The sequence below is a fragment of the Oryctolagus cuniculus genome, chromosome 9 (genome assembly GCF_964237555.1).
Source record: "Oryctolagus cuniculus chromosome 9, mOryCun1.1, whole genome shotgun sequence".
Classification (NCBI taxonomy): domain Eukaryota; kingdom Metazoa; phylum Chordata; class Mammalia; order Lagomorpha; family Leporidae; genus Oryctolagus; species Oryctolagus cuniculus.
Window position 1 is genome coordinate 92,485,012 of NC_091440.1, and position 24,301 is coordinate 92,509,312.

Sequence of the window (24,301 nt, forward strand, 5' to 3'; positions counted from 1 at the left end):
TTTTTTAAGATTTATTTATTTGAAAGTCAGAGTTACACAGAGAGAGAGGGAGAGGCAAAAAGCAAGAGAGGTCTTCCATCCGGTGGTTCACTCCCCAATTGGCTGCAATGGCCGGAGCTTTGCTGATCCAAAGCCAGGAGCCAGGAGCTTCTTCTGGGTCTCCCACATGAATGCAGGGGCCCAGGGACTTGGGCCATCTTCTACTGCTTTCCCAGGCCATAGCAGAGAGCTAGATCAGAAGTGGAACAGCTGGGACTTGAACCGGCGTGCATATGGAATGCCGGCACTGCAGGCAGCAGCTTTACCCGATACACCACAGTGGCGGCCCTTCCTGTAGGATTGAATCATTTCTAGATGACATATAATACCTACTACTATCTCAGTACTGTGTAAATAGTTGTTAACATTGATAGGAAATAATGACAAGAAAAAAAGTCTGTGTATATATAATATGAACAGAATACTTTTTGTGAAAAAGTTTTCTTATGATTATTTATTTGAAACCCAGAGTGATGGGGAGAGGGTGAAGGAGGGAAGAAGGGAAGTGAGTAAGGGGGAAGGGAGAAAAAGAAAGAAAGAAGTCTGCTTATTCATTCTCCGGATTCCTGCAGCAACCAGGACTGGGCCAGGCTGAAGCCAGGAGACAGCGGCTCAATCAGGCTCTCCAGCGTGGGGGGCGGGAACTGTGCCATCATCTGCTGCTTCCCAGGTGCATTAGCGGGAAGCTGATTCAGAAGCTCAGACTAGCTGGGTCTGGAACTGGCACTCCTACATGCGAAGCAGGGATCCCAAGCGATGGCTCAGCCTGCTGTGCCACAATGCCCTGCCCATTTTTCTGAAGATTTTCAATGTGTGGCTGGTTAAATCTGTGCATGTAGAACCTATGGATACTGAAGACTGATTGTATCTTGGTTCCTTAGAACTCCATATTGACTTAAATTACTTTTATTATTTTTTTAAAAAAATAGATTTATTTATCTATTTGAAAGACCGACACAGAGAGAGAGATTATCTATCTATCTGTCTGTCTGTCTGTCTGTCTATCTGCTGGTTCACTCCCCAAATGGTAGCAATGGCCAGGGCTGAACTAGGCTGAAGCCAGGAGCAAGGAACTCCATCTGGTCTCCCATGTGGGTAACAGGGGCCCAAGCACTTGGGCCATCTTCTGCTGCTTTCCCAGGTACATTAGCAGGGAGCTGGGTTGGAAGTGGAACAGTTTGGACTTAACAGGTGCTCACGTGAGAAGCTGGAGTCGCAGGCAGTGGCTTAAACTCCTGGGCCACAACACTAGCCCCAATCATGTCACTTAAATATATGCAGACATAAACTACATAGGAATTCTCTGCGTTACACCTCTTTGACAACTGTAACTTACAATATATTTATATTAAAATTCAAACTAAACCATAAGACCAACAGAATCCAAATCAGCACAGTTGGTTCCATGAATAGGTGAGGTCACATGATGGGAGCTAAGACACCACCTTAAGTAAATAGAGCTCCGAGCATGGCGGCCTGGCCTCCTTGGAGCCTGGCATGGCTGTTCTTCAGAGTTTCTTCAGTGAGCCTGTTCTTAGCGTCTTCCTGTTTCAATTACTGTTAAACCAAATGGTGTCACCTGGTCTTCATATGTTTGAACCATACTCTTGATGGACCAAATTGGAGGTTTTTTTCTTTTCCTGTTAGCCCTGATGGTGTTTAAGTGGCACTACTCATGACTGGAAGTAATTTTAAACCCAAATGCAATCATCCCTCAGTACCCTTGGGGGAGATTGGCTTCAGGACCTCCCTCGGATATCAAACTCTGCAGGTGCCCAAGCCCTTCTACAAAATAATGTAGTGTTTGCATGGACCCCATGAGTATCCTCCTTTATACTTTTTTTTTTTTTAAGATTTATTTATTTATTTGAAGGAGAGGCAGAGAGAGAGGTCTTCCATCTGCTGGTTCACTCCCCAATTGGCCACAATGGCCAGAGCTGCGCCGATTTGAAGCCAGGAGCCAGGCGCTTCCTCTAGGTCTCCCAAGCAGGTGCAGGGGCCCAAGGACTTGGGCCATCTTCTACTGCTTTCCCAGGCCACAGCAGAGAGCTGGGTTAGAAGTGGAGCAGCTGGGACTTGAACTGGCACCCATATACTTGCTTTGCCACAGTGCTGCCCCTTTATATGCTTTCAATCATCTCTAGAATAATAACATCTGATGCAGTATAAATGCTATGCAAATTGTTGTTAACTGTGATGTTTAGGGAATAATGATAAGAAAAATTCTGATTCTGTTCAGTATAGACCTAATCCCCCCCCCCGCCCCCCCCGGAACATCGTTTGATCCACGGTTGGTTGAATATACAAGTGCGGAAGGTGTGGACATGCTAGGCTGACTCTCGGCTCTTGAGTGGCAGGGTGTTGCTCTGAGGAGGGTCATCTGGAGGATCCTGAATATCTTCAAAACCATATCTTTAGAATGCAAAGATACAGTGAAGACGTTTTTGTAGAGAACTTGTGGCTTCTTGGATGCGTTTGTGGAGGTCAGTAGTGGGAAACCATGGCAAGCCCTGGGCAGGAGGGAGCTGGGGCATGTGAGGCGAGGGGGTCCCAGCCTGGACTTGTTCTGCAGGGGAGATTCTGAGCCACTTTCAGCGGGCCTGATCACCTGTGTCACTGTACTGGTTCAGGTTGCTTTGCTGGGAGACATTCAGGCATGTCCTGTAAAGAAATGCCTTCAGAGAATGGAATTCATGAAAACAAAGTGGACAGATTTCATTTGTTGCGCGATCTACCTCATATCACACATGCTCTGGAAGTGGGTGGTGTTCATTGATATTTTGGGTAATAAAGTGTGACCTTATATTCCATTTGTGCATGGCCAATTTTCAAAGGGTGAAGTGATGATTCTTACATGATATAGTAACAGCTCAATGGGTGTCTTCATACAGTGCCTTTTTTTAGTTTGTTGTTAATTATTTTTAAAACTTTAGAGCTAAGAGAGACAAAGAGCTTCCATCTGCTGGGTCACTCTCCAAACGTCCACAGTGGACAGGGATGTGCCACGCTGAAGCTGGAAGCTGTGAACTCAATCCAAGTCTCCCACCTGGGTGACAGAATCCAGCAACTTGAGCCACCACCACCACCTCCCCACCCCCATCCCTGGCCCCTACTAAGGAGTGCATTAGAAGGAAGTTGAAGTCGGGAGCCAGAGGTGGGAATGGAACCCAGGCCCTGCGATATGTGATGCAGGCCTCCCAACCAGTGTCGTCTTCTTTTTTTTTTTTTTTTTTTATTTGACAGGTGGAGTTATAGACAGTGAGAGAGAGAGAGGCAGAGAGAAAGGTCTTCCTTCCGTTGGTTCACCCCCCAAATGGCCGCTACGGCCGGCGCCATGCCGATCTGAAGCCAGGAGCCAGGTGCTTCTTCCTGGTTTCCCATGCAGGTGCAAGGGGCCCAAGCACTTGGGCCATCCTCCACTGCCCTCCTGGGCCACAGCAGAGAGCTGGACTGGAAGAGGAGCAACCGGGACCAGAATCTGGCACCCATATGGGATGCCAGCGCCGCAGGCAGAGGATTAACCAAGTGAGCCACGGCGCCGGCCCCCCAACCAGCGTCTTAACTGCTTTGCCAAATGCCTGCCCTGAAACTGAAGGTTGACTTAAGTTCACATAGATAGTGACAAATCAAGATTTGAACATAGGTAACTTAGAAAATCTTGTTCAATATGTATGTTAAGAATGGCCATCTGGGCCGTAGCTGCGGCTCACTAGGCTAATCCTCCAACTGCGGTGCCGGCACCCCGGGTTCTAGTCCCGGTTGGGGCACCGGATTCTGTCCCGGTTGCTCCTCTTCCAGTCCAGTCCTCTGCTGTGGCCCATGAAGGCAGTGGAGGATGGCCCTTCCTCCTCATGGGAGACCAGGAGGAAGCACCTGGCTCCTGGCTTCGGATCGGCGCAGCGCGCCGGCCGTGTTGGCCATTTGAGGGGTGAACCAACGGAAAAAGGAGACCTTTCTCTCTGTTTCTCTCTCTCTCTCTCTCACTGTCCAACTCTGCCTGTCCAAAAAAAAAAAAAAAAAAAAGGCCATCTGTTTTTGTGAATAAAGTTTTTTTTTTTTTCCAGAATTAACCACACAGTGGAGCAAGATTTTAGTATTTATTTCACAAATATCATTTAAATATTTTGGAGGATTATTTTTTGTTCTGGAAACTTAGCTTTTTTTTTTTTTTTTTAAGTGGTTTATTTGTTTTCTTAGTTTTCTATCCTGCTGGTCATTAGTGGAAAATCATCTCTTTAATAGTGTATTTATTTAATTTTAGTTAACTTTGTCTTGTTGAGTCATATAGCCATCTGCCTTTCTTGACTGTCTAAGGCACATTTAAAACGTCCCAAGTTAGGATGGCTAAAGTCATCAAAATCATAGAACGCATAAGATCTGATTGTCGAGGGGTTGGGAAGGGTTTAGTTTTAATCATGAGTTGCCCAGTAGAGGCATTTCCCCAGGGGCCAGGAGGGTGGTGGATAATGGTTCTGTGCCCATGAAAGGAGCTGCGGCTCACTAGGCTAATCCTCTGCCTTGCGGCGCCAGCACACCGGGTTCTAGTCCCGGTTGGGGTGCTGGATTCTGTCCCGGTTGCCCCTCTTCCAGGCCAGCTCTCTGCTGTGGCCAGGGAGTGCAGTGGAGGATGGCCCAAGTGCTTGGGCCCTGCACCCGCATGGGAGACCAGGAGAAGCGCCTGGCTCCTGCCATTGGATCAGCGCGGTGCGCCGGCCGCAGCGTGCTGGCTGCGGTGGCCATTGAGGGGTGAAGCAATGGAAAAAGGAAGACCTCTCACTCTCTCACACTCTCACTCTCACTCTCTCCACTCTGCCTAGAGCTCTCTGAAACAAGGTCTCAGGTCCTCTGACCCCATGCTGGGTGTCACTCAGATTCCCTGCTCCTCATGGCTATGCTTCCCCAAGACCTCTGCTCCAGTCCCTGCCTGCGCAGCCAGAGCAGGGAGGCAGGAGCGAGCTGCCGCAGGAAGCCCCGAGTCAGCCACTTACTAGAGCTGTTGCATTTCGTGCAGTCCAAGCTCTGGGGAGAAAGTGACTTGGTTACTTCTTCTCAATGGCTGCTGTCTTGCGTGCAGTTGGCGCTTAATGCATATGGAATGAATGATTGTCAGTAGGATCCCAACGCATCTGCTTCTTTCAACTGCAAAAAGACGACCAGGCAGACTGACTAATAAGCACCTGCTTTATGATAGGAGAGTTGACTTAGGGTGTTAACTTAGTGGTTTTAAGAGGCCTAAGTCCCATCAGCGTACCTGAGTTCCATTCCCAGCTCTGACTCCTGACTGGGGCTTCTGCTGATGCAGACCCCCTGGAGGCAGCATTGATGGCCCCAGGGTTGCCACCCACAGGAGAGACCAGGGTTGGGTTCCCAGCTTTTGGCTTTGCCACCTCCCCTCTTCCCCCACCATTCAGGCTGTTTTAGACTTTTGGGGTGTGAACTAGTGGATGAGAGATCTCTGTCTCCCCTTGCCTCCCAAGTAAATAAATAAATCATGAAAGCGAAACAAAACCAAAGAACCCCCAGAGTCGACAATGGACAAACCTGTGGCTCCTGATCACTCTGAGTGTAAGGATCCTTTCTGGATAACAAACGCGAGGGAGCCCATATGATGGTAATTGTGCTTGTCAGTGCCTTTTAATGGAAAGAACTTTGTGGGACAACTCCTGTGACTTCGCCAGTGCTTGGTGTATGGGCCATACATACGCTTGAGAGGTGTGGCGTGGTGGGCTTGTGCCATGGGTGTTGCATTTCTCTGGTTTGCTGGCAGGGCTGATTCCTGCTTCCCTGGGCCCCCAGCCCTGCCGCACACTGGGGAAGTTCATTTTGCCTGCGAGCTGTGGACTGTGAGTTCAACAGGATTCAGCAGGCACCTGCTGCCCTGCTCCTACTTCCTTCTAATTCCAGAAGTCCAGGGAGTTCATGTCTCACCCTGGCCACCCCACCTCTCCTGTGTCGCCTCTTTTTCTGAGTAGACTGTCAGCCACACAGAACCCAAGCTCCCTCTCGACTGGAGTCTCAGTGTCTTAGGCTGATTTTGAATGGCAAAGCTTCCTGCTTCTCTTTTAAGTGGAGCTGTCGCTCTGAGTGCTCGAGTTAATGTTGCTGGACAGCCTGACTCAGAATTAGGGGTCACATCGGAAGCACTCTCTTTACTGGATGTGCCACTCACTTGCACACTCACTTGCTCACATATTCTGTTCACACCCTCCATCCCTCTCCCTCCCATTCACACAGTCATTCCATTCATTCACTCACTGACACATTCACACACACTCTTCTGTTTGCACACCTCCTTGGTCACACACTTACTCCCTCTTGCATTCATGCACACACTTAAATACGCACTTGCTTTTCTGTTCGCAATCCACTTGCACACTTATACTCTTACTTGTTCACACCCGCTTTCTTGCTTGCTTTCACAAAGTCACCAAACATTAGTGGTGACATACTGCTCTACCTGCCAGGTGCGTTAGCAGGTGCTAGAAATACAGCCGATCCCTCATTATTCACAGATTCTGCGTTTGCACATTTGCCACTTGCTAACGTTTGCTTGGAGCTCTCGCACCAATATTCTTCTCGCTTTCTTGGTTATTTGTGGATATGTGCAGAGAAGAAAAATACTCTAGATGACTCCACACACACACGTAGCAAGGAGAGCCATGCTCTGTCCTCTTGTGGCAGCTCAGACTGGAAAGCAGTGTCCTTTCTGGATCTGTTTCGTGCCACGTGTTTCACAGCTTGTGTTCCTTGTCGGTGATATAGCTGTGTACAGAGGCTGCATGTGCGGTGCTAAGGGGTTGTCTTGTGTCCCCAGCCACAAGAAGGCTGTGCTGTGCCATGCTTTATGGAGCAAGCTGTGTCGTAGAGAAGCTCCATCCAGACCTCAGTTACAGTGCACTTGGCTGTGAGATCTGTGTTAATGTGTCAGTTAAGGCTTACATGAAACAAAATTCTGCATGGATAGGTTGATAAAAATGTTAGAACTAGAGGCTTCTCGCAACCTAACCTCGAATTTCTCCCTGGAGCAGTGGTTCCGTGTTGGGAGACTTTATAGAACTTCACTACCACAGAGAGTGAGACTCCACTGTACCTACTCCACTGAACCACGGCTCGTGAAAGTATTTCCTCTGCGGGTGACCTTACAACTGATCCAGGAAGAGCCTGAAACCATGTGTGTGTGTGTGTGTGTGTGTGTGTGTGTAGGGGGGGACTCAGACATGTAACTCAGGAACTGATTTGATGTGATAAACGTTACAATAGAACCATGTACAAAAAGGTCCCAGAGAGCTTGTAGGAGGAAGCTTAATTGTGGGGGTGGGAGAGAATGGCACAGGCACTCACAGAGGAGAAGGAGTGAGGCGGGCAGGTGTTCTCAGCAGAGATTGGCTCACTTCGCTGCAGGCTTTGGAGACCTGGTGGCTGCTGGGTGTAACCGGATGCTGTTGTCTCTCCCCCACCCCGTGTCCCCTCTCTGCCTCTGTTTATCCCAGCTGTCGCCAGATGTGTCTTTGCTGACATTCGGAGGCTCCTCTGCTGTCGGCCTCCGTGTTGTTCTGTGACCTGGGTGGCACGGTGCCCTGACCCTCACACCCAGAGCTGCCCTACTGGAGGGACGTGGGAGCCACTGCCCCGGGGGCCACTTCAGCAGTGTCCTGGTCACCTCATCCCTTCTGCTTCCCCACCCTGTGCCAGGGCCTGACCTGTGCAGAAGCGTCATTTGTTAGCCTGCTGGCCTGGGGGTGCCACCTCAGCATGGGACAAGTGGCTGAGAAAATTTGCCTGCATTCCTGAGACCCCTGGGGCAGAGGGCGTCCCCCTGAGGACTGAGAGGTGGCAGCACGACTGTGATAGATGTTGCTGGGAGCTGTCTTCCTTCCTGCTCTCTCTAGGCGCCGACCTAACTGGATTCCCTCCTAATGTGTACGTAGTTTTGTAATTCTTTACTGAAATCTCGAGGGAAGTTTGCTTGTGCTTTGTGATGGAGTGCCCGAAGCCCTGTGCAATACTTTAAGAACACACCCGCCAAGGTCATGCCAAAGACAGCCCCCTCCCCGTGGTGCCTGATGTGATTGCTTTGTTGTGGCGCTGAATCATTTGTTGCATTGTGAATTCTCATCTAATCTGCTGGTGCTCTCAGCTCTGGGGTGCCTTTGCATTCTCACCCCTCCCTTCTCCTCCACTCTCTTCCTTTCTACCTCTTTCCCTCTCCTCTCCTCTTCCCTTTCTCTCTCTCTCTCTTTTTTTTTTTTTTTCCACTTTCCATACGAATTGCTGTGTTTCAGGTACTTTTCCACAGCTCCTATTGTCCTGGCTTGCATTCTTTTCTATCTTTTAAGCTGATTTCCAATTTGCTGTGTTCTGATGGAAGATACCACTCTATGCTTGCATTCTGAGCCGTTTGAACTTGGAGATAGAGTATGAAGCGGAGGATAGACAGGGCTTAGAGGTTCAGCCTTGTCTCTGCGGAGTCTTTCTCCGTCTTGCCGAGGTCTGGCCATCGCGAGGGACAGTTGCTGGCATTGCCGTGAGGACCGGAGGAGATTGAGGGCAGGGGAGACCTTGGCTCATGTGGCTGCCCGGCGCCCACTTGCTCTCTAACATTCTTCATGGATGTGTGTGACAGGCATGGAGACCCTGAACTTGTGCGACCTCCCGTGGTCCCGACTGTGTGGGAGATACACTGATACTGTGTTTCCCAAATTCTGAAATGAAGACTCATCACACAGTCTCTGAAAATAAATTAAAATTTTTTCTACAGATGAAAACATGGCATCCCTTGAATTATACTTTTATATGTCAACAGTTAAATCTGTTTATCCAGGTCAGTTTTATATAATTTATTCCCATATGCCCTTCATTTTTTAATCCACATAACTAAAGACATTTCTTTCATTAGGGATTTCACTTTCTTTGTGATTATTATTATAATTACTTCAGTGTTCACATACTCATGTTTGTGAATTCTCTAGGCCACCACAGCAGCCAGAATGCCTTCCATCAGAATTGAGGTTTTAGACTTAACGCATATATATATATATATATATATATTTTTTTTTTTTTTTTTTTAATTTGAGAGACAGAGAGAGCTCCTATCTCCTGGGTCATTCCCCAAATGCCCACAGTAGTCAAGGGGTTGGTTGGAACCAAAGCTGAGAGCTGGGGAAATCAATCTGGGTCTCTTACATGGGTGGTGGGAACCCGGATGCTGGAGCCATCACCTGCTGCCTCCTGGGGTGCACGTTAGCAGAGAGCTGGAGTCAGGAATGGAGCTGGAAGTGGAACCCAAGCACTCGGATATGGGATGCAGGTTAGGACTCGCAAGGCTGTACACTCACAAGGCATGTTTTCACGAAAGCCCATGTCAGCATATTTACTTGGTATCTTGATAGAGTACACTGACTCCTGGCTGGTCTTAGTATCCCTGATTAGCCTTGGAAGTAAGCAGCTATGCTGTGGCGGGAGAGGGTTCTGAAAGAATTAGACACTCCTGTAAGTGTTAAGGAGAGGCAGGGCCATTTATGTGTACAAGGTGGGCTTGGGAGGAAGAGATGGGTTCTGGAGAGATTTGGTCAGACATGCACAGTGGGCTCTGGGGCTGGGGATGCAGGCAGGAAGGGAAGGTGCCAGAGGCAGGTCTTATCTTCTTCGCACCTGACTTAGGATTCCTCTGTGGATGTTGGGTGGAAAAGGAGTGCCCCAGGGGAACACAGGGTCAGCTGGAGGTATTTGTGAAGCGCAGGGGTCTCACTGAAGTACCAGTTACTGAGGAAGTCCTGGTGTCATTTCTCTGTGATGTTGCCTTTTCTCTACCTTATGTGCAAACATCCAAATTTCCACCCAGATTTGAGTGTTCTATTGCCTTTTTGTTTGCTTACAGGATTAGCTTTTTTTTTTTTTTTTCTTCTGAATAAATCCTCTTAGGGAAGTTCACGAAGTAGGGTTTATTGGTCAGGCAGATAGTTCATCCACAAGCCACGTTTATTGAGGCCAAGGTTGTGAAGGGGATGCGGCAAGCCCCACAAGCGAGGAAGCAGTCAGGCCAAGGAGTGGCTGTCTGCTCCCCTGTCCTTTCCTTCCCAGAATAGCAACCTCGTTCTCTTGGACTGCACCGGAAGCACAGGCTGCATTTCCCCTCCGCCGCTTCCTCCCCACCGCGGCGGGCGGGCGGGCGACTCCGACTCGTGCAGCACGCTTTATTTGGTTTCTTTCCTTAGTTTCCAGCTCCATGGCAGTTTCTTTTTTCATTTCCTGTTCAATATGTCCTTCCAGAGTTATTGTGGATAATTTCACTTTCCACGTTTTGATGTGTCCAAGACTGAATTGCTACGATTGAGATTCAAAGGGACCTCAGAAATCTCTTTGTCCGAAGTCCCATTTACAGAGAAGGAAATAGGGGTCTGGGCGGGTTAGTCAGGCTGCCCCCACAGTTACCACGTTACGTGTGTCTCTCTGTAAGGCTGGCATACCTCTCTGAAGGGAGTCGAGTAAGTAGTTCTGTCTTTGGGCAGATACTGTCACTGTACAAGAGAACTTCACAAAGTTCATGGAAAATAGAATTCAAAGTTTATTGTGGTACAAGATTTTTTGAAATTCATGCCTCATTTGTTTCATAATATGCATTTCCCACGAACTTTTTGAAGACCCCATGTTAATTTTTCAGTTTCTCTCGTTTTATTTCTGCAAACCATTTAGTGAATTTTGCCTCTTTGTTTATCATAGAAACTCGGGCACCTGTTTCTTCTTCTTCTTCTTTAATCCCCACCCCCCTCTAATATGCCCAATGATTTTCATGGAAACAAAGTAGTTGTCTTCAATTTTCTTTGTCCAGGATCCTTGAATCCCAATTGTGTTAATTTTACTTCTCAGTCTTTTAGTTTTCCATGTCTCTTCCACTGCCTGTTCTGTTCTGTTCTCGGTTTTTAATGGCTGATATTTAATTTGAAGTATTTTCAGCTCTTGCTTATCTTTGATGTGCATTTTAAGTGGTCATTGTATGACATTACTGCTCTTATCAGTAATAGTAGGCTCTTGTAGGAAAAGTTACATGTGATTTTTCTCAACTAGATCTTCTAAGATCCTGCATGAAATCTGATGAATTTTCTCTCTAGTTTTGTTCATGGAACAGTTAAGTGTACATGGCTGCCCCTTCACACGTGCCAAGATATTTCTTAAAGTGAATATGGATCTTTTCAAACTTGGATTCTGTTAGACCTTGAACAAGATTTTCTTTCCCCTGTGGGAATCCACCTCTATAAATGTATGGAAAGTTTCTGAGCTATGATTTGCTAAGCAGATATTCATTTTTATAGGCAGCTTCTAAGGACGGACTCTAAGTGGCCCCAGCTTGTCCTGTGGTACCTTTGGCAGGCTCTGTACCTGCTGCGTATTTAGTGCCACGTAGCTGGTGAGCATGCAGCCTAGAAGGTGTGTGTGTGTGTGTGTGTGCATGCGTGTGTAGAAGCATATGTGAGCACACAGAAGCATGTGTAACTTTATGTGTGAACACGTGTGTTGTGCATGTGTGTATGTGATTGGTTGTGTCTGTGTTCGCATGTATGTCTCTGTGTCTTTGTGGGTGTGAGCCTGGATTGGGAGCAGGACCCCAGCCTTTGAAAGTTCAGACGCTTCGGGGGGAGAAGGTGTTTCAAATGGAGAGAAGGTGGGGATTCTTACTGTCCCGTGTGTCTTGATGACACAGAATGAAAACTGGCTCTGTTGCCCCCACAATTCCAGTGGCAGTATCGATAGCCTAGAGCAGGTGTATAAGGGCAGGCTTACCTCATTTGTGGAGAATTTAGGGTGATTTTGGGGAACTGGACTCCAGGTGAGCACATGGAGGGCACGGGGGTTAGAGCTGATCAGAGCTTGGAATGCAGTGAGAAACAGTGCCCTCCCTCCTCTTCTCTCTGCGCATGTTGCCTTCTGTCTAGTTGGGGACTTCTCCCCAGAGGCGAGAGTTAAAAGATCTTGCTTCTTCTTAATGGTCCTGTAGTCATTATATTTAATCACCCTGGTCCTTGCAACAACTCCCATTAAGGCTTTCCTGCTAGATTATTAATGAGGAAGAGTACACCTGTACAAGCGACTGTGGTTAAGGGACGTTTAAATACCATGACTGTGATAAACAGTAGCATTGAGAATGAATGATTGCGTGAAAATCATTAACTCATTAACTATTTGGGTTCTCTAACAGCTAAGTCGACCTTAGTATAGTCACAGACCGTGACCATGAGTTTACACATTCCCGTAGTTTATGTTGAAGTAGCAGGGAGTTTCAGCAATCCGTTGGATGGAAAAAATGCAACCATTGGGGTGGTATGGTTAAAGGGACACTTTATGTTCATTACTACGGGAATAATGATTTAAAATGGCAGCATGATGTGAGTCTATACTTCTCAGTGGGAACTACTGCTGACTTTTGAGTTTTGAAACCATACTGCTTTCATTTTTAAATGACAGTAGATCTCATTGGGCATAACACTGCCCGTGTGGATGACATATTTTCAAATTAGTATTTTAGGTCAGTATCTGTTTGTATGTCTTAGAACATTCCTAAGCATTCTTTGGACCACACTGTCATTTTCACATTGTTATCTCATACTTTGGTTTTTAAAAGGATTGGTAATAGTTTTGAAGTTGTAATTTCAGTTTTTCCCACTGCTCAGAAGTTGATGTTTAAAGTGAAAAGGGGTTTCCATAGTTGCTAACCGTCACCAGATTTTGTTCCAAAGCATGGACTTTAGTAGGCTTTTGAATTAAATCCACATTCTCCACCCAAACCTAGTGATATAATCTAGCAGTTCAAAGATAGGTATGCCATAAACAGCTATAGTTAAATAATCTTAAAAAAATTAAAACATGGAAATACAATAAAACAAAAATTGATCACTTTATAGTGGAATACTCTATAAAGTGTCTGCATTGGAAACATGTGCTGAGTTGTAAAACATCTGCGTTCTATAATTCCAAAGTGTGTAGTTTATTTTCAGGCACATGATTCTCCTAGTCCTGCACATATGTAGTAAGACAGGTTAATATATTTTTTGCTGACCTAATTTGCATTCATTTACTTATTTTTTATTTAGAAAAATAATTTTGTAGTAGAAATGTCAGGGATGTTTAAAAAAGTTTGTGGAAAAATGTGTATTATGAAAAAACTACATAGATTTTGAAATTGTTCATGCCACAATCTTTTAATTCTGTTTTCTACAAGTTCTTTGAAGTGCTATTGTGTGTAACAACAGCACATTTACCTCAGTTAAGTATTTTATCACTGAGTATTGATGTATAGTCATAAAAATATTAGTTCCATAAATTTTGCTATTCTGACTATGTAAACCAAAAATCACAAATTGACATAATCCCAAATAAGAGGAAAAAACTATTTAAAAGCATGTATATGGTATGGAAAAGTAATATAATCTTTAATCTTTTAAAAATATTCTAATAGACATAGCAGTTGTGCATATTTATGGGCTACTATGTGATGTTTCAGTACATGTATACATTGTATCATGTCCAGTCAGAGTAAATATATTTATCATTTCAAACATTTAACATTTATTTATGATAAAAACATACAAATCCTATAATTTTTAATGATAATTCCCATTTTTGAGTTATGCAGAGTTATCGGAGTGGCATAACTGATGTAATTACAGGAGCTGGATTGTACCAGTGGTTGTGCGCGTGTTGTCTGCACAATCTCATTTAACTTGCTCACTGAAGTTATATAGCCCATTGTGTATGAAACCTTTGAACTCTTAACCATCATAAAAAAATGCTGCTGTGGATTATGCTGTCTTCAGTGGAATGATTCACTTTATTTTCTGGCTGGCCTGGAAATTTGTATGATGTGTGAATAAATGATGTTGCCACGGCCTGCTAGAGAAACAGGGCCGTGACCACCGAGCAGTGGAAAAAGCCAGCTCAATTTCTAAACTTATTCAACTTTTTTTTTAAAGGATTATTTAATGTTCTTTTAAACAATTTTTATTCGAGAAGAAAAGGGAGAGAAAAAAGAGAGAGCAAGTGCTCCCATCTGCCAGTTCACTCCTCAGATGCCTACAATGGCTGGGGTGTAGGGGGTTGGTTCCCACGCTGGGAGCTGGCAATGCAGGCCAGGCCATGGGATGGCAGGAACCTAGTTACTTGAGCCATCACAGCCGCTTCTCAGGGTCCACACTAACAGGAAGCCGGAGTCAAGAATTGGAGCTGGGGGTTGAACCCATGTGCTTCAGTGTGAAGCCCAGGTGTCCTAACTGGTGTCTCAACGAGCCATTTTTTTTTTTTTTTTTTTTTGACAGGCAGAGTGGACAGTGAGAGAGAGAAAGACAGAGAGAAAGGTCTTCCTTTGCCGTTGGTTCACCCTCCAATGGCTGCCGCGGCCAGTACACCACGCTGATCCGAAGCCAGGAGCCAGGTGCTTCTCCTGGTCTCCCATGGGGTGCAAGGCCCAAGCACCGGCCTTTTTTTGGTATTCTTTAAAAACAATGTAGAATGAAGGCTGGCACCGCGGCTCAATAGGCTAATCCTCTGCCTTGCGGCGCCGGCACACTGGGTTCTAGTCCCGGTCAGGGCGCCGGATTCTGTCCCGGTTGCCCCTCTTCCAGGCCTGCTCTCTGCTGTGGCCAGGGAGTGCAGTGGAGGATGGCCCAAGTGCTTGGACCCTGCACCCCATGGGAGACCAGGAGAAGCACCTGGCTCCTGGCTTTGGATCAGCGCGGTGCGCAGGCCGCAGCATACCGGCTGCAGCGGCCATTGGAGGGTGAACCAACGGCACAGGAAGACCTTTCTCTCTGTCTCTCTTTCTCACTGTCCACTCTGCCTGTCAAAAAAAAAAAAAAAAAAAAAAAGTTTAAAAACAATGTAGAATGAGAGTCCTTTTGAAAACACTGAAGACAAATTCGTGTTCCATTTTAAGATGATGCCTCCACCACTGCTGAATTTTCTCATGCTTTTTATTTTTCTTCCCACTTTGCCTCCTGTAGAATGAAAAGTGGCTCACTCCTTTCCTTCCTTCCTTCCTTCCTTCCTTCCTTCCTTGGCAACACAAAAGGAAGCATATATGAGGATGCTTCCAAAATTCCTGGAAAAAAAAAAAGGCACTTTAAAGATATTTATTTTGGTGCCAAAAAATTCTGAAATCCACGCACTATGTTTTCACATTACTCACTCTCCACTAACTTCCAGAGGCCCCCTCATGTGACTCTGAGAAGGGTCACTGCCCTTCATTCGTGATTGTAGCCTGCAAATTCGACCCTCCCCAGAGCCTCCCCAAGGGAGACCCCCCTCCCCAGCCTCACTGGGTGGGTGGGGAGAAATGGAAGGCTCCTTCGTGTGTGGCTGCCGCAGGAGGGAGCCTCCATGCCCGGTGTATTTAACTGGAGGTGTGTTCCGGTACTGGGATGGCATTCCCTATCAAGAGGACTCGGCTGTTTCCCACGGGCTTCCCTGGCACTCAGCCCCGTTCCCTGAGGATCACAACCCTGTCCCGACATGCGTATTACAGACAGATCCCTCATCCCGAAAGGGTCAGGACAGAAGCGGTTCAGACTTTGTGGTGTCTGTGTAGCCCTTCCTAGCTGAGCATCCAGAATCTGAAAATTGGCAATCCCAAATGCTCTGATAGCTTAAAAGGCGTGGGTTGTGACACCTTCGGATTTCCTGACTCGGGACGTGTGCTCCACACTAACCTGTGTGTAGGATGAGGCGTGTGAGATGCGGCGAGGTGACACACGCAGCTGTAAATGTCCTCCCGTGAGCAAGGGGTGAAGCTGGCCTCTGGGAAGGCTTCTCCCTCCACAGCCAGACCCTTTGCGCCCTGTAACCCGGCCTTCCTCTGCTGAGGTGTCCCTGGCTCAAGAAAGGCTGCCTTGCTACAGGTGTGCTCTAGATACAAAGGAAATACTAATAGCGCCTAACTCTCGGCTCCACAGAAAGGAGCGAATGCTCTCGTTTTTAAGAGTAGAAACACATTTCCTAGTGTTGATCTAGAGACACGATTCCCTGACGAGAAAAGGGAAGCTTAAAGCTGAGTTAGCTTTTCCTGTCCTTTCTCCAACTGAAGGCTCAGCATCCAGTCCCCTACTTTGGCCCATTTCATTAATGGAAAACGAAATGCACATTAATTTGTTTAGAAAATGTATTTAATGATGGCAAACCCAAAGCAGCCATTTCTAGCCAGGAATACTCTTGCCAGTGCGGGGGACTATGTGTTATGTAGATGGAAGTAAAGAGTGAAATAGCCTGTAATGCCTTTAACATGCTTTGTAAGTTTCCTCAGGGTGGGAGAGAGGAGAGAAATCCCGCGGGGCGAGGGGGCGGGTTCTTTCCGCGTGCACAGAGGAGGACAAGGGTTGCCCCCTGCTCTGCAGGGTGGCTTCTCTTAGTCCTTCCAACTGGCCATAGTAGTCCAGGTGCACGTGGAACTGTGGAATAACTTCAGGTTCTCTGCGTTTTGTCCCTGTGGACCCAGCAGCAGCAGTGTAAAGTTTCCACCTCATTGTGGTTCTTGACTCATGAATTGCTGTTTCCCTCTGCTTTCCCCTGCTGCAGCAAAAGTGTGTCCAGTGAGGTGCTATTTTGTTGAAAACCTGCTTGGTGCTTTAACCCCTTGGAAGAGCACCTACCTGAGATATGCAGGAGCCCCTGAGCTGTGGAGTGTGTTTGAAGCCTTTTAAGGGAAGAGATAGAGACATCAGCCCTGTGCTGGACAATCGATTGGTTTTGTCAAATGTTCCTCCTTTCTCCTCTTTGCCCTCTTGACTTAGTCCATAAGCAGAGGGAGATGACGGGTGGTTACCCAAGTGACAGCTGCGAATTCAGCATACTAAAGTGTGTTCTCTATTGCGTACACGTTAAAAGGGCATCTATATTTTGGGGATGTAGAAAGCTTTCTGAGCGAGAGAAATGGAAGAAGGTCAGCTGCCCTTGTGAGCGTTTGTTTGCAGTAATCTCTTGTGGTTTGGTTCCAGGATTCCCAGATACCCAAATGCAGATAGATACTCAAGTCCCTTGTAGAAAATGGTGTAATACTGTGCATAGAAGCTTAGCACATCTTCCCCTACTTATTTTTTTTAAGATTTATTTATTTGAAAGTCAGAGTTACACAGAGAGAGAAGGAGAGGCAGAGAGAGAGATGTTTTCCATCTGCTGGCTCACTCCCTAATTGGCTGTAATGGCCAGAGCTGTGCTGATTCGAAACCAGGAGCCAGGAGCTTCTTCCGGTCTCCCACTTGGGCTTGGGCCATCTTCCACTGCTTTCCCAGGCCATAGCAGAGAGCTGTATCGGAAGTGGAGTTGGTGGGATTTGAACCGATGCCCATATGGGATGCTGGCACTGCAGGCAGTGGCTTTACCCACTATGCCACAGTGCTGGTCCCTTTCCCCTATATTTTAAATTATCTTCAGATTACTTATTCCTAATAAAATGAAAATTGTATGCAAATAGTTGCTACACTGTCTTGTTTAGGGAATAAATGACAAAGAAAAAAGTCTACATGTTCACCACGACAGACACAATTTTTCTTTCTTGATTATTTTCAATCCAAGATAGCTTAAAACCCCAGATGCATGGATATGGAAGGCCAATGGCATTTGTTTTCTTATTCATGTAAAGTGCCATAGCAAAGTCCATGTTTGTCATTTTACTGTTTTTTTTTTTTTTAAGATTTATTTATTTATTTATTTGGAAGCCAGAGTTACAGAGAGGCAGAGGCAGAAAAAGAGAGAGAGAGGTCTTCCATCTGCTGGTTCACTCCCTGGATCACAACGGCCGGAGCTGAACTGATCTGAAGCCAGGAGCCAGGAGTTTCCTTTGGGTCTCCCACTCAGGTGCAGGGGCCCAAGGACTTGGGCCATCTTCTACTGCTTTCCCAGGCCATAGCAGAGAGCTAGATTGGAAGTAGAGCAGCTGGGTCTCAAACTGGTGCCCATATGGGATGCTGGCACTGCAGGCGGCGGCTTTACTTTCTATGCCACAGTGCCAGGCTGCTAGTGTCATTTTTTAAAAGCACCATCTAGGAAGGTATTGACTTTGGAAGTTTCAGTTGAGTGTTGAGTAGAGCACCAAGGGCAGTAAATCCTGTTGCCTTGTTCCTCCAGGGGTCACCTCAGACACATTCATTTCTGCCTGGCCTGTGCTCCTGGCTTTGGGCTGTGGCATGCATATCATTTCTGGTCATTCCTGCCTGCAGGTAGCACAGCTGCAGGAGCCCTGGGCTGTGGGGTTAAGTGTTAGGGTCCCTGGCTTTCGTACAGCTCAGTTGGAGAAGTGTAAGATGCTTTGGAAGATGGAAAACCTTCTTGCTCTTGGAATGTGAGAATAAGTGTGGCTTTCCTCTTGTGGCTGTGTGCCCGAGAAAGTAGCGGGCTCTTCACCTGTATAGCTTGAAGGGAATTATGGGGCCTGAATATTTGTTTTATTTCTTTGTATTCAAGGAAATCCACTCAGTCATCGGAAATATTACAGGTGGCCCTTTCTGTCCATGGCTCCGAATCTGTGGATTCAACCAACTGAGGATGGAAATTTCAGTTGAAATTTGAGGAAAAATGTCATCTGTACTAAACATGTGCAGACTTTCTTTCCTTGTCGTTATCCCCTAAACAGTACTGTCTAACAATTTCTATGCAGCCTTTGCATTGTGTCAGCTACTGTAAGTCATCTAGAAATGACCTACATTCTATGGGAAGATATGTGTGGATTCTGTTTCAATACTAGGTCATTTTTCTATAAGGGACTTTTATAATGTGGCTTTTGGTATCTGTGGGGGAGGAAGGTTCTGGGGGTTCTAGAATCAGTCCCTGCAGGGTTCTGAGGGACAACAGTGTCCTTTAAAATGTAGACTGAGGGGCAGGCATTGTGGCTCAGCAGGTTAAGCTGCCACTGGAATGCCTGCCTCCCAGAGTCCTGCTCCTGCTAAGGTAACTTCCCAGGAGGCAGCAGGGGAGGGGTCAGATACTGAGTCCCTGCCACCCACCTGGGAGACCTGCATGGAGTTCTTGGCTCCTGACTTTGGCTTGGCCCAGCCCTGGCTGTTGTAGGCACTTGGGGAGTGAACCAGCAGAGAGATGATCTGGCATGCTCTCTCTCTCTGTCACCTAGCCTTTTAAAGAAATAAAAATGAATGAATAAATATTAAAAAAGGTACACTGATCATTCTATGCGCCAGGATTCTCCCAGGGGCCTGCTAAAAATGCAGGAATTTCTGGATCAGAATTTGAAAGCGTTGGAGGTCAGAAATATGCATTTTGAAAAAAACCACCTTGGGTAATTCTACTGCACACTGAAGCCTGAAATCTGCTCTCAGAGAGCAGAAGGGCAGAAGGCCCCGGCATCCCTGGCGGTACTGCTTGTGTCGGTCTACGGAGAAGCATTTGGAAAAAACGCTTTAAAGATGAAGCATTACCTGAGCCTTTGGCTTTGGCACAGAGGTGCCCGTCCAGATCACCAGCTAATTGCCACAGTAAAACCGAGAATGACCCAGCGCCTTCCTCGTCCTTTGCGCGTGCCTCACCCCATCATTGGCATCTGGAAGCGTTCCATGGGAAAGTGTGGAGAAGAGTGATTATAAAAGGGGAGTTACAACGCTGTTAGATTGGTCGAGTTCAGAAGTGTTTGCAAAATGTGTTTAAGGGACTAAAGTGGGTTACAAATCAGCATTTTCTCATGAGGGTTATATAGGTTGATCATCTCTAGTCCAGAAACCTGAGACCTAAAATGTTCCCAAGTCTGAATGTTTGAGCACTGATTTGACATCTCAGGTGGACAGTTCCACTCCAGGAAACTTTGTGTCATGCACAAAAACTATTAAAAGTACCGTATAGAGTTACCTTCATGGTGTGTATACAAGGTGTCTATGAAATGCAAATGAATTTCATATTAAAACTTGGGTCCCCTGCCCAAGATATCTCATTACTTATAGGCAAACTCTTCAAAATGAAAAAATACCAGAGATCTACAATGGTTCTGGCATTTCAGATAAGGGATCCTCAACCTGTCCTACGTTGCAGCTAATTGCAGAAAGTAGCTAATTTTGCAGGGTACTTATTTCTGTTCTTTTCTTTTCTTAACAGGAAAAACTAACCCAAGAGTGTGTATTCAGAGAACAGTTTGAAGAAAACTGGTATAACACCTACTCATCGAACCTGTACAAACACGTGGACACTGGAAGGCGATACTATGTTGCATTAAATAAAGACGGCACCCCTCGAGAAGGCACGAGGACTAAACGGCACCAGAAATTCACCCATTTTTTACCTAGACCAGTGGACCCCGACAAAGTACCTGAACTATATAAGGATATTCTAAGCCAAAGTTGACAAAGACAATTTCTTCACTTGAGCCCTTAAAAAAAAAAAAAAGTAACCACTATAAAGGTTTCATGCAGTGGGTTCTTATTGATTAGCTGTGTCGTCACCTCAGCTCCACTGTTGCCAAACTTTGTCGCATGCGTAATGTCTGATGGAGCATTGGATGGGAACATGCTGATTTTGTTCTGCACTTAAAGGCTCATCCCCCCGGAGGGCTGCCGAGGGCCCCCTGCTTGATTTAGTGTGCAAGAAGGCGTGAGTGTGAGGGGTGTGTGTGTGTGTGTGTGTGTGAGTGAATGGGTGCGTGGGTGAGGCGCAGGGGGAGAGCAGAGAGGACCACGGCCTGATGCATGCTGGGAAATAGACACGCTTTTAAATTTTTGATCAGTTGTACTTCATCCTATATCAGCACAGCTGCCATACTTCGACTCATCAGGATGCTGGCTGGTGGCCTGCGCAAGGGTCTGCTGCATTTTCAAAGGCATGGAGGGTGCAGTTCTTACGTAAAAGACTTTTTTCAGTTAATTCTCACTGGTGTCATCCCAGTGAACTTAAAGCAAAGACCTCTTAGTAAAAAAAAAAAAAAAAAGAAAAAAAAGTTAAATTTATTTATAGAAATTCCAAAGGCAACATTTTATTTATTTTATATATTTATTTATTATATAGAGTTTATTTTTAATGAAATATGTACAGGCCAGATAGGCATTTTGGAAGCTTTAGGCTCTGTAAGCATTAAATGGAAAAGTCCGCTATGAACCTGTGGTCAGTTCATGCGAGGAGGTCTCACGGTGCATGGATACGAGGAGCTCTGACGACCCCCAATGTACTAAAGGCGACAATCTATTTTGTGCCCGTATTATTGTAAACTTATGCACATCGCTCATGACACTGAGTATTCACTCTTCAGACTGCTTGTTTCATAGCTTATCCCAGAGGATTAAAGATAAACTGGGTCTCAACCTTTTATTCTGTGTGTGTAATATTTCCTCTCTCCTAAGGGACTCCATCATTGTAACTTCACGGTTGGAAAATCTGAGGGTTGGGGCAGTCACAGAATAGACCAAAGCTAAACAGTAACTGCACTTCTCTTTCAGCCCACCTCCAGAGTGGCGGGACTCACATCAAACCTCCTACTGATTTAAAATTCTCAAGAAAAGAGAGAGAGAGAGAGAGAAAAAAGCTTACACATAGTGCAAGCTTTTTTTTTTTTTTTTTTTTTTTTTTTTTTTTTTTTTAAAAGGGAATGGGGAAAGACAAGAGATTAATAGGATCATTCTTGTAAACTTTTTATTTGTGCAGTTGGCTATCAAATATGAAATTATGCAAGTACCGTAGGGGTTCATTGTAACATCTTTTATAGAGAATGGCTTTTGGTGTGAACTGTCGTAATTATGTAATAGCACCCGTCAAGTGCTATTGCTTACATTCTTAAAGTAAATGTTGCAAAATGAAACTAATAAATCTATATCAATAATGACAATGAGGGGGAACATATTATAGTTGTTGGATGTGTTGTGTTTTTAAACATGGTCTTCATAAGCACTCTCTTTTTTTTTTATTTTTAAGAGGGGAGGTCACTGTGTAGAATATCTTCTACAAGGCTTTTATAAGACTTTATGCTGAGAAGCCTAAGAAAACATATTTCCTTTGAAGCAATAATTTTGGACCTTGCTCTGGAGCAAGGGACACGATTTCTTACTAAAGGTGAAAAGAGCCAAATTCTTAAAGCAATATTTAAGAGAAAAGAATTTCAAACAAATTGTTGCCCATTTATAACGCACACTCTCCGGTTATGTTGGGGAATTGAAAGTGACAGTTAAAAATGTGTTGGGATTTGTGTAACTAATTTTAAAATTTAATCTTCCAATTTTGTTTTGCTCTGATGCACATTCTCTACGACAAATAAAAGTGTGTCACTGGTGAGTTAAAGCGGTTATGAACCAGGAGCGCATGACTAACTGCCGTGAGCGCATACACGTAGCCTTTCCGTGGTGAAGGTGGACTACGTGGGAGTGCTGTCCTACTGATACGCATTAAGGAAAACTAACTCTAAGATTTGGAATTAAGAAATATTTTGGGTGGAGGGGACAGAAGCAATATGAAACAGTTGATTTATGATAAAGGGCAGAATGTCCTCTTCATTTACTTTCTGGATTTTCTTTCTTCTCTCTCTCCCTCTCTCTCTCTCTCTCTTTTTTTTTTTTTTTTTTGCTTTCTGAACAGAAACTGCTTTTAATTCTGAATTCTGAGAAGTACTCTTATTTATTATTTAACCTTTTGCTGCTGCTACAGACATATTCAGGCTTTAGTTTTTTTTTTTTTTTTCTAAAAGGCATCTAAGTTTTTTGCCAGAAAACCATTAAACATTTGACCACAGGGATGAATCAAGTTTCTAGGATGTCCTAGGTATACTATTTAGCACTGAAGAAATTCATTTTAGAAGACAGCCAAAAGTAATCTTAAAGTAGCACGAGTCTCTGGATAATCAGTCTAAAAGGAAAAGAATTGTGACAAAGACTAAAATCTCTGTGCATTCCTAGCAAATGCTACTTTAACGTCTACTTTTGGAGTTATTTTGTTTTGAGACCTTTTATTTTTTTTTTAAAGAAGAGCAAAAATGTTATATGCTTTTGGCAGTTGATACAATAAATTGTAATGATTGTAAATAAATAAATATTGACTTATGCAATTTGTGTAAATAGGTGTTCTGAGAGAGTAGGTGGCTCAGGGTCCAGGCACGGGCTTTGTGCTGTTGGGCAGTAGAGTGAGTCGTCCCCAGCCCATGGCTTCACATCAGGTTCGTGTCCTAATGAGACCCAAAGTCTGTTGGATGGCAGCCGGAGCCACTGTGGAGCTGGTAGTTCCAGCTTCATAGACAGACGCCCAGAGAGCCAAACCATGATCTTCTTGGTGCCAGCATTGGCACTGCAAAAGTTGACTGGGCATGGACCGAACCCCCTTCCCATCTGTCATGCAGTGTGGAAGGATTTGAGAGGTCAGTGTTGGGGGCCTGCCCTGCCAGGTCCTGTTGATGGTATTCTCATTCTATTTCATCTCGTTAACACTACAAGCTTGTGTTATTTTGCTTGATAATCTGTAATTGTATGTAAATACATACAGGATTATGTAATTTGTGTAAATACATAATTACAGACTTTTGAAAATTGGTATTTTTTTTTTTAACTTGATGTCCATTTTGGAACTGCTTTAGGTGCTGTGCCTACAGGAACCACTGGAAATTGAAAAGCACACTTTCCTTGCTCTTACAGCTGTGTGTGTGTTGAGGGCTTGTGGTTTCTGTAGGCATTGGGGAAGGAGCGAGTAATCCTCTGGGATGAAGATTTCTGAACTTGCAGCAAGCAAAATGTGATGGGTGTGTGTTGTGTGCATCTTTATGTGGATGGGAGAATGGACAGAGACATATCGTTTGCGGTCACATTCTGTTTGCAGCATCACCTGACCTTGAGACGTGCCAAATTTCAGTGCACTGCTCATCCCTTGGATGAAAGAGCAGTGAAATAAATGGTGGCGATGGGGGGGGGGGGGGATGCCAGATGGATTCAGAAGCTCCCCTCGTGTGTGTGTGTGTGTGTGTGTGCGCCACACTACACGATGCCCACATGTATCTGTAGGCATTTCACATGTGAACACTGATATTTTCTTAGAGGTGTTGTGAGGAGGAATGATAACAATAAATTGCCCCTGCCTATTCCAATACACAGCCCCAAATTCAGGGACTCAGGTTTGTAAAATGACCCTGGCCACAGAGTTTGGGGGCAAACATATGGACAGTGTGATTTTTTGTGTGTTTTACTCGGTGTACCTCTGTGTTCCTGTGTATGTTTAGCAAGTTTTTGATGTGATCTTTTCCTCACCAGAGAGAAACATGCAGAAATGAGAAATAGTCTTCTGTAATCTGCTTTGAGAAGAAAGGGAAAATGAGTATCCC

The 24,301-nt window shown here is 45.3% G+C and overlaps 1 protein-coding gene across 1 annotated transcript in view; it reads left to right on the forward strand.

The window, feature by feature from the left end:
* Positions 1-23,516, forward strand: part of FGF9 (fibroblast growth factor 9) — a 41,070-nt gene extending 17,554 nt beyond the window's left edge. The window contains exon 3 of the mRNA XM_002712799.5: positions 20,116-23,516. Coding sequence (XP_002712845.1) covers positions 20,116-20,361 — 246 coding nt within the window. The 3' untranslated portion in view covers positions 20,362-23,516. The remainder of the gene's footprint in view (positions 1-20,115) is intronic.
* Positions 23,517-24,301: the final 785 nt, after the last annotated feature.